Source organism: Hyposmocoma kahamanoa, unplaced genomic scaffold (genome assembly GCF_003589595.1).
Source record: "Hyposmocoma kahamanoa isolate Upper Pololo Valley unplaced genomic scaffold, ASM358959v1 210, whole genome shotgun sequence".
Classification (NCBI taxonomy): Eukaryota; Metazoa; Arthropoda; class Insecta; order Lepidoptera; family Cosmopterigidae; genus Hyposmocoma; species Hyposmocoma kahamanoa.
Genome location: NW_020653731.1, coordinates 6,016,627 through 6,027,877, shown reverse-complemented (window position 1 = coordinate 6,027,877; position 11,251 = coordinate 6,016,627). Strand labels below are relative to the sequence as shown.

At 41.1% G+C, this 11,251-nt stretch overlaps 1 protein-coding gene across 1 annotated transcript; it reads right to left on the bottom strand.

Annotated features, from left to right (window-relative positions):
- Positions 1-3,432: 3,432 nt before the first annotated feature.
- Positions 3,433-5,034, bottom strand: LOC113227349. Its single transcript, XM_026460242.1, has 3 exons — positions 5,014-5,034; positions 4,096-4,261; positions 3,433-3,827 (listed from the first exon to the last, which is right to left on the bottom strand). Exons 1-3 carry the CDS (start codon positions 5,032-5,034, stop codon positions 3,433-3,435), a joined length of 582 nt encoding a protein of 193 aa, XP_026316027.1.
- Between the last annotated feature and the right edge of the window lie 6,217 nt (positions 5,035-11,251).

Genomic DNA, 11,251 nt, shown 5'->3' with positions numbered 1-11,251 from the left:
GGTTTACGTCTAGTGTCATGAAACTTTCGCTACATTCTGAATTCAGGTTACAATTTGTATTGTGCTTGTGCACTCGCGTCAAACAACAACTTTGCAGTCTTGCATAACAAATAACTATTATTCCTAAAAGGCAAATTTTAAAAACCTCGTAATGAATTTTTCCGCGTTTACTTCATATGTTTTAAATTTTAATTTTTCTTCAATAGTTTAATTTAAAAGAAGGCCAAAATGTCGAAAATTCCTTCTTCACGGTAACTTTTTAGAATACTTGAGAAACTTATGGGCAGCTAAAATATAAAATTATTAAAATCCATTTTTAACCGACTACAAAAAAGGAGATTCTTAATTCGACTGTATTTTGTTATTGGTATTTCGATATTTGTGAACCGATTTCGATGATCTTTTTTGTTGAAAAGAAAATATCTCAGTAGTAGTTTTATTCAAATTTGAAGAAAATATTCCTTCTCTAAAGGTGCCAAATTCGGAAATGAATCTAGTTTATTGAATTTAACTCAACTTCCGGTAACGGATGTCAATAAAACTTGGCAAACGGAAGCAGATGAGCTACCTTTTAATGTCAATTTTTTTATAAAAAAAGTTATAATTATGATTTTTCCTATTAATTTAATGACTACTTTTAACATAAATTATGTTCGCGTATTTATTTATTCTCAATATGTGACATTCTTGACTGTGACCATGGGACCTGTAAAGGGCCCGAAACGTTGGTTTGTTCGAAAAAACAAATATACGCGATTTAAATCCGGAAAAATAGTTTCATTTCCTACATGACATTCTGGTCACTAGGGTTACATACAGATTATTGCTTTTTTTACTGGGCTTATTTGAGTAGAAACTATTTGTATTAAAATCAACATCAGATGCTTCTCAAACTATACAATGGTGAAATGAAGCCTAAAATTGTGGAACGAGAGGCATAATTCTCTGTCCATGTCAGAGACACGCACCTGCCTCTGATTTAAGGGATTTGTCACGACAGATGGGCTCTAGGGATGCACTGATATCCGAAATGTTGGAAAATTATCTTAAGTATATTTACGAGCCGACGTTGGCGCGGGTGACGTCACAATTGAACGCTTTCAGCAATGAATTATGACCGTATTTTCAACACTTAAGGTTGATAATTCATTACTAAAGACGTGCAGTTGATAGACTATGGAGTTCTAAACTTGGCGAGAGACGGTCCTAATGGTAATGTTATGTGTATTAATAGTAATAATAATAATGTGAGAGATAACCACACCAATTGTACCTTTGTTAACTGGAACACTGGCGAAATGATGAACGCTGATGAACAAGGTGTTCATCCAGCTATGTTTTTTGTATCAGTAGCGATCCTTGTGAAAGAGTTCGTCCAGGGAAGTACTGCCGCCTTACCTATTTCTGCTGTCAAACAGTAATGACGGCATTACGGAGTTCCGGTTTTGAAGGGTAAGGGTGCTGGTCAAATTACAGGCACATGGGACTTGTCAACTTGTGTCTCAGGGCGACAGACGCAGTGGCAGTGCTCCTCAGATCTTTACGATTTAAAGCTCTGAGTGGCACTGCAACTGTTATGAACATGCGTGTAGCTTACCAGCATGCGCACGACGTGTTCGTCCCGTCACTTGATATTATTGAAAAAAAAAGTAACAATTTTGTTTATTTTTCTTTATGAAAAGTAAAAGTAATTGCTTGCGACAATAATGGCAGCCTTTTCTAGTTTCTTCTCTATAAATGTCATTGTTAGTCATTTTCGTACGTGTTTTTAATTACATTTTAAGTTATATTATAATTTTAGTGTTAACTAACATTGGTACTTTCGTGCCATCTCATCTTTTATAACATTGGTTCCAACTAAAACCCAACGTTGCGGCAGGCGCGCTGCGACATTTATGCTGAGTTGGATCATTTCAGCTCATATTGTAATCACTAATTTGTTTTGAATTGTTTTTATGTCTCGTAATAAGCTGACTAAACGTTTCTTTCTTTCTTTATTCTTTGCTTATCTGGTCATATTTGGTTTAACAAATTAATCCTCGAGTTGAGCTCTTTGTTTTTTTTTCCAGGTGTAACATATTTTGGAGGATTGTTTAAATGGACCGAACATAAAAGGAACATAGATAAAAAAAGTAATTTTTACACAGATAACCATTTATAACCACCATAATAACCAAAGATGAAGTTGAAATCATGCATCCAATTCATTTCAAATTCGTTCAAGGACCAAAAAACATCGCCATTTGCTTACGTACGCAACATAATAAATAAATTATTGGATATAATATACCAATTGAACTCACGTAAATCTAAGGAAACTGTATTGAAATGGCTTTCAATGCTAAATTACAATGACACAGAAGCACTTTTGCAATATACCTCTTCCCCTTAGATTAATAATGAACCACTAATCAAAATATTGTTTATATTTTTATCTACATAGATATATACATACGATTGTCAATCAGTACATGAAATTGCACAGACAAAATAATACACGCACGCACGCACACGCGTGCGCACACACACACACACACACACACACACACACACACACACACACACGTTTTATTTAAATAATGTCAAAATTTTAATTATTTTTGTTACTTTAAATTTTATTTTATGTGTTAGTTCTGAAATTCAGTTCTATTAAAGTACGTCTGCGTTAAGGAAGAACGGGGCAATTTTTTTATTATTTTTGTTGTCCCGGGGGAATCTGCTTACAGACACTCCGGCTCTGCTCACGCAGGGCCGGGGTGAAATGAAATGAGAGAAATGAAATTTTATTTGCCTAAAACGTGGTGTGAAAGACGGAACAACTATTACAGAACACATGTTTTACCTGACTAGGCATGCAAAATATTACTTAAATTTCATTTAATCATAGCACTGTTATCAGACAAACACACAAACAACAAAATAATAAACTATCAATGTCAAACTATTAAATATTATGCATCATTATTTACATTAAACATACATACCTACACCTTATATTTTCATGTCGACATCTGATAATCAACAAAGAATAATTAGTCAATTAAAAACAACAAAATAATAACCTTCTATGTCAAACTATTAAATATTTATACATCATTATTACATTCTACATGTATGTATATTAAGCACTAATTTCAAGTCAACATTTATCTAAAAAATCAGTCACTTTATAATATTTTTTGTCTCTAAGCCATTCACTAATAACATCATCATAATCATATATACCTATACCCACTGCTGGGTATAGGCCTCCAAGTTTCTGTGCCACTCCACACGATCTCGTGCTAATCTCATCCAGGTTCGCCCCCCAATTGCGATGTCATTCGCCCATCTCGCCGCTGGACGCCGGACGTTCCTGTATCCAGTCCTTGGACACCACTCAGATATCGCCTTACTCCATCTGTCATCTTGTCTCTGTATCAGGTGCCCTGCTCAGCTCCAATTTAGCTTTGTAATGCGGTTCCCTACGTCCTTTACCTTAGTTCGACTTCGAATCTGGTCATTGGTAACACGGTCTATAAGCTTGATACCGAGCATGACACGCTCCATGGTTCTCTGTGCAACTCTCATCCTATACACAGCCTCCTGCGTGAGCGTCCATGTCATAGTAGGCAGAACACACTGATTATATAGACGGGTCTTTAGATCGACAATCTCCAACATCTCGCTTCCAACTGTGGCACTTGGATTTGTGACGTTGTAGATGTTCGCCATAACCTTAGTTTTGGACATGTTCATCTTGAGGCCCACCCACATACAAGCATCATACAGTTGTTGCAGTGTACGCTGGAGATCGTTAAAGTTTTCAACGAGAGAGTCTAGGTCGTCTGCAAACCGTAAGTGGGACAAGAAGACTCCATTGATGTTAACGCCACATTTTGTCCAATCAAGTGTTTTTATTACGTCTTCTAGACAGCAGTAAATAGTTTTGGCGAAACGATGTCTCCCTGGCACACTCCCCTTTTGATTGGTACAGGGTTGGTTGGTGTTCATGCAATCGAACCTGAGAGTTCGCTACATAGATGTACTTCGGGAGCTATACTCATCTGCAGTATAGCTCCCGAAGTAAATCTATGTAGCAAGAATCGATGTTACAGTGATAGAGAGCGTGGAACACGGCCCAATGTTCGATACTGTCGAAGACCTTTTCATAATCAATGAAGGTCACGGCAAGGGGTCGGTTGTACTCGTGACACTTCTCTATCAACTGCTTCACCGTGTGGATGTGATCTATGGTGAAGAAGCCACTTCGAAAGCCGGCCTGTTCGATAGGCTGACATTCATCAAGTTGACGAGGGATGCGGTTTGTTATTAATTTTGAAAACCGTTTGTAAATTTGGAACAATAAACTAATAGGGCGGTGGTTACTCAATTTGGCAATTTTTTGTGTAAAATTTTTACTAACGCGTTCTTCCAATGTCTTGGAGTTTCTTGTAAGACTTTGTTAAAAAGATTATTAAGCACCGACAGTACTGGCTTTCCCCCAGCTCAGAGAAGTTCAACTGTGATCCCGTCCTTGCCAGGAAACTTTTCTGCCTTTATGTAATAAAGAGTTATATATATATATAGTATCTCTTTGTTGGAGGGGCTCTGACAGATCGGATTCATTTAAAATAGATGTGTAAAGTTCACAGTAATATTTTTCTACAATACATAAAAGTTTAGTTCTATCCGTCACTATATTTCCATCAATATCCTTAAGTTTCACAATTTGCTTAGAACCTGTACTTGTCTTCCTTCTACAAATTTTTGGTCCATTATATGTCTTAATAGTGTTAATAATTATATTAGTATTATATTTTCTGACATCATTACGTATTGTCTTATTTATTTCCTTATTTATATATATTTATATCTATATATTATATCTATTTCTTTCTAATCTCTAACATTTTTATATAACATATCTCTCCTATTGTTTATTAGTTCTATAGTTCCTGATAACAACTTTTTATTCCTCTTTCGGACTCCGCCTACATGTACATATATTCGTGGTTTCGGTTAAAGATTTACATAGCAGATTGTGAACGCCATCTACGTCCAAGTTTTATTCATGTAGACCTTCAAATTGATTTTTCAGGTCTACTTGAAAGGCCTCTGGGAGAAGAGAGATTGTTTGTTTTTCATACCTTCTCTGTGATGTTACCATTTCTGCTCTTTCACTCTTGAAATCAAACTCGAGGCTCACTCACACTTAAAATCTGTGATGACTTGCGGTCTTAAATCGTGATAGGGTCGAGACATTGGTTACTACGTACTTATACACTAATAACAAGTAATACTAATAATACAAATTATTCGGTAATGTTTTAATGTCTTTTGGTAGAGCATTTTAAATTCGGACACGATTTTTGTAATAAGGTAATCTAGGTTTATTATTGTACACCAGTTTATTTGGATCCCTTGCACCTCTACTATGTGCATCTGTAATTTTTTGTAAAAGGTTTAGATTTTGCTTAACAAACCATGCCACTTCGAAAGTGTGCATCGCGGTAACGGCAAAATTCCCAAATTTTTAAACAAAGGTGCACAAGATTCCCGTGAGGAAACACCAGTCATTGCTCAAACACACTTTTTTTTGAGCTACGAACAATTTTTACACTCAGTTGAGTTGCCCCAAACCAAGACTCCATATCTAAGCAGAGGCGCAACGTAACCATGACAAGCAGTCAAAACTGTGGATGGTGATGATATATTTCGCAACCTCCTTAAGACGTATACGTAACGATGTAATTTTTCTACCAGTAATATTTCTACTGTATACTAAGAATGTTGTAGAGTCTGCCTCCTGAATATTGATATCCTCGTAATTTATGTGAAGGTTTACAGGTGAATACCAAAAATTAGCAATTATTAAATTGTATTTTCTATTAGTCATTAATTATTACAATTTCTGTGTTTTGTGGAGTAATAAATTTCTTTTTATTTTTTATTTTTTTATAGAGCTTTTTTATGAAACTAAATGACCTAGGTAAGCGACACGCCTGTATATAGCAGTTGCAGTGGCACTGCCATTGCGCCCGACACCTTAAAACATAAGTTGACAAGTCTCATGTGCCTGTAATGGCACCAGCACCCCGATCCCTCAAAACCGGAAAGCAGTAATGCTCACATTACTGCTTTACTTACAGTGTTGCTGCAAAAATATGTAAGGTGGCCGTACCTTGGACGAACTCTTTTACAAGAAGGTCTATTGCTACTAATGCAATATAATATCTTACAATAGAGAAACCACAACGACTTTTGCAAGGTTCTTGAACATAAAACAGAAAATAAAAATGATCTGTAATACTTTGAGTTATGAAAGTGTCCCTTACACTGAACACTGATTATACTTTTGTATTGTAGCGACGACTGGTCTATACGAACGGGAAGTCGAATTTATTAGAATAATATTTTTAGCTTAACTATGCTTAGCTGTAACGTTATTACAGCATGCACTTGGTTTACTCGTAAGTAAAAGCGTCACGAACATCACGGCTAACTAAATAATACAAAAAAGTGTATTGAACTATCCGTGGTTGAAGTCACATAGAGTTGAATTCAATTTAAAAAAACGACATAGACACTAGAATTGTTCTAGAGTTTTATTCAAAGGCCTTTGAAAAGCTTTGAAGTGGATCTGGCAATGAAAACAAGCAAAAAAATAAACATTTGTAGTGGTAGGTTTTGCTTTGTGATTCATTTTAGAATTTTAGGAAAAATTGGTATTTTTTTAATCGAAGGAGAGAATTGGGAACTTCATAAGTTTTTCCAAGGGTAGTAAATCTTCTTTAACGCGCAAATTTTCATCATATTCATCGATATTTAAGGAAGACAGGGCTCTAAGGTCGGTCTAATTTTAAATCACCTCAGTTGCGTGTCAATGGCAAGATTATGTACGGCTGGTATTCTGCTAAAAGTTAAGAAACAACTCTAAGCCACTAGGCTTAACAGTGGATAGCTATCGAAAACCAATCCACAAATTAAGCAGCTTAATATCGCAAATAGACTTTCCACAATATGCTATCAAAGATTTCTAAAATATCCTCAACATTGGTGACATTCTATACTCACGATATGTCAACGTATGTCTATATAGCCACATCTCAATTGACTCCAGTATTGAGCATAATGCTGGGGTCAACACTCCATACCAAACAGCAGGACACTGAAGATATGACAGGTAACTAAACGTATGCGGAGTTAGTCAGCAAGAAGAAGCTATAGAGCTACTATACAACTGCCATTGCAATTTTTTGGTAATCTGCTCTTCAATGGCGATTCGATGGCATGTCGATTGCGTATTCTGTTAAGACTGTTGAGACTCAGCTGACATTGAAACAAGATTTTAGCAGAATAACCACAGAATTGCTTGGACATTTGATACGACACGACTACTTCTTCAAGACTATTTTAGAGGGCAAAATCGAAGGGAAGAGGTCAACCTAGGCGCAGTTACACAGACCAAATAAAGGAAAAGGCCGGTGTCGTCTCATATAAAGAGGTCAAGGAGCTGGCTTATTGAGGCTTATGATTATAAGATGCTCCACCGGCAAGAGTATAAGTTCGATGATGATGAACCACAGAATAACAAAAATTATCACAATAAATTGTCATAGTCTTAGTGCAATTTATGTAATGTAATGTAATATATAATGTAATGTTTATATAATGTACATATATATGTACACACACACACACACATATATATATATATATATATATATATATATACATAATATTGCGCATTTTTGTATATTTCATAGACCACATAAATGGAAAACCATTTTAGCGATATCTCACCGCTAGACCATTTTTAATTATTACCTCGATGGCTTTCTAGAATAGCGGCTTATCTCAAAATCACCGGTTTCATCAACAAGATTTTTTAAAAACAGTTACAGAATATCTAAAAACGTCAAGTCGACGAATCCTATACAGGCCCACGTTTGTCACGTGATTATTTGAAAAAAAAATGAAGCTTGATGTCTTTTTTCACAATAAAATTTAGTACATTAATTGTCGTGTAATAAGACAAAATCTAAACTATTTTCATTTAGGTCGCTATTCTAGAATGGCAGCGACCAGTCAAAACCTTTCCTAATATACCCGTTTAGCATAGTGTAGGTATTTGTTCTCAGCTACTGTCTTGTCTGTATTGTCTGCAGCTGCTGAGCCCCCCCACACCTTGGCGTGGTGGGGGGGCTCAGTAGCTACAGGCAATCCAGCCTGTAATGAAGCTAAGAAGCAAACGGAGGACCCTTCCGCGTGTCCCTCTGATCAGCAGAGGGCACAGCGGAGCTGCCAGGTGGGTACTCAGATTGAGTGTCTGCCCGAGGAGCTGAGACAGAGTCGTGAGACATGCCCGCCAGATATGGTGGATTTCGGTTCCTGTGCAACGGAGATAAGGGGCACATATTTGCTCCACTAGCAAAAGGCGACTTCTTTTGCTCTGCTCGACACGTCTGTTTTCGGACGGACCTAGGCCTTAGCTACCGTCGGGCAACCCGTAATCCCACATTGAGCGGGGCCGGGGGCTCACCTCACTGAGAGGAGGGCCGCGAGGAAGAAAACCTCTATAAAAATCACCCCAATCCCAAGTTCCGACGCCCGGCGACGGGATGAGTGACTGGAGGGTATCCAGTCTCTAGGGCGTCACACAGGGGAGTTGAACCCCTTTAAAAAACAAAACTATGGAAAAGGCTAGTTTGAAAAATGGTTATGCCCAGGCGGATCCCCGAAAGGGGGAATCCCGCCCATCCGCTTCGGCGGGTGGCAGCCCCTCGTACTCTTGGGGGGGCAAAAACTGCCTCGTGAGCCAGCCTACCACTGACTCTCGTGAACACGACCTGGCGATAACTCTGGACACCGATACTGCTTGTGTATTGAGTGTAGACGAATTGGAGGTGGCGGCGGGAACCCCGAAGGCACCCGTCAACACCAACGACCCTGGCAAGAACATGGCGGAGCAGGCTGAGCGCCTGCTCACACGAGATGACTTGGGAAGGTTCGCGCGTCCTAGGGCACCGACACCGAGTGCTGTTGGGGAAAGCGGCGAAGAGAAGTCCGACTGCTCCTTCATGTCGCTCGCCTCAGTTTCATCTGCGACGTCGGCTTGCGGCCGTACCAGAAAGCGCGCTAAGCCGCCTTCAGCGGAGACACCGGCCCCAAAGAGAAGGCAACAGAAAAGCTCAGGTGACGAGAAAGCGGTATTGGATCCGTCTGTCGCCCCACGGCATACTCGGTCCAAATTATCGTTTCCTAGCAAGGACGACCTGGTGAAGGAGATGGAGGCCCTTCCGACGACCGAGGTCGGATTGCGCATTAAGCAAAACCTCGACACGGTCGAGAAGGTGGCGGACACTTCAGGCCACCTCAAGGGTCCATACGTCCGAACTCTCAGGGTGGCGGCGAGGACCGTTCAAGCGGCTGGCGAGGAGCTGGCCCGACGGTCCTGCATCGGAACCAACGCGGAGAGACTGGAGAGAGAGAATGCAGAGCTGCGTTCTCAGCTCACCAGCCTCTCAGCTATAGTAGAATCTCTGAGGGAAGAGCTTCGCTCCCTCCAGCGGGCCGACACTCAGACCCCAGAACCCTCACCGACACTCGGCTGCGGGCCCGCGACGGTCTCAATGCCGGCACCGAGCCGGGGACCGGTGACAACATTGGCGGCGATTTCAAATTGCGGACCCGCGACGTTGGCTCGTTGGCCGCGGTGACGGAGCCATATCGAGTACCGGACCATCCTAAATGGTTTGGTGACTCCGCAGGCTCTGTCGCTATCCACTGGAGAGGCGGAGAGGAGGACCCACACTGCACCCTGCTCGAGCAAGGGCAGGGTTTTGTTGCAGTGGAATCGAGTCCTCTCGCCGTCGTGGGCTGCTATGTCTCCCCCAACGTGTCCCTCGCCGCTTACGAGGGAAACTTGGACTGGGTGGCAAACTGCGTTTGCAGATGTCATCCTCGTCCCGTTATTATCCTGGGCGACTTCAACGCTCGCTCTAGAGCATGGGGCGACGTCCGGGATAGTGTCCGAGGGGAAATAATGCTAGAGTGGGCGGCGGGATTAGACAACTCTTGAATCGGGGGTCAGTCAGTACCTGCGTGCGGTGGCAGGGGGAGTCGCTCATCGATCTATCGTGGGCGACTCCTTCAGCGGCGCACATGGTCTCGGCCTGGCGGGTGGCAGAAGAGGTGGTCATGCTATCTGACCACCACCACATCGTATTCGACGTGGTATTCCGCCGTCCTGCCAATTCCCGTCGCCAACGCAGCGGCCCACCGCGACGATGGTCCCTCAAAGGCTCGACAGATATCTGCTCGAGGCCGCAGCCATCGCCGCGTCTTGGTCGGAAGATTCCAACGTTGAGATCTCGCCCGATTCGGAAAGGGAAGCGATGCGGCTCGGGGACTTGATAACGTCCATCTGTGATTTCTCGATGCCCCGAGTTGCACGCACCGAGCAGCGGGCCCAGCACTGGTGGTCGGAGCAGTTAGTGCAGCTGACTGAGTTCCGGTGCGCAAAATCGATCCCGGATCCTTCCCACTAGAGCACCCGAGAAGGCCACCGTGGGGTTTTAGCCGGTAGAAGTCCGGCATAACCTCCCGCTGCCCTCGCGGCGTAGAAGTATCCTCGGAGGATTTCCCCACCCCACGCAAAAGAAAAAGGTATTCGTGACATGATTTTTTTTTTTTTTTTTTTATACTTGACAGGCAAATGACTCCACTCCATGATAATGTTGGTCAGGGCAAGCGAGTGAGGTACACTGAATCACGCGAAATTATTCGCGCGCTTCGGTTGGCCGGAAACGCCCGCGGCGCATTTATTAGGCTGGTACTTTGTGGGAGATATTGTACTGTTGGTACTTGGTGTAACGGGCTGGTGTCCGCAACTCGACGACAAGGCGCCTATTTTGCGTGTATATTGTACTGTTATAACAGTAAGAATCTTATCGGGTTCTTAGGTTTTCGCGATTGTTACGCATAGGAAATGAAACTATTTTTCCGAATTTCAATCGGATATATTTGTTTTTTCAAACAAACCAACGTTTCAGACCCTTTACAGGTCCCATGGTCACGGTTGACTGAGGTGGTACAGTCTTCAACCAGTTATGTCAAATATTGATGCAAACCACCTTAGTAAGTAAGAATCTTACTTGATTCCAATAAGTTTTTAGGAAACTTTCAATAAGAGAGCTACACTTAAGAAAATATGTCTTATAATCTTAAATTTTTCAGTGTATACGGAATTGGTGTACACAGTCCATTT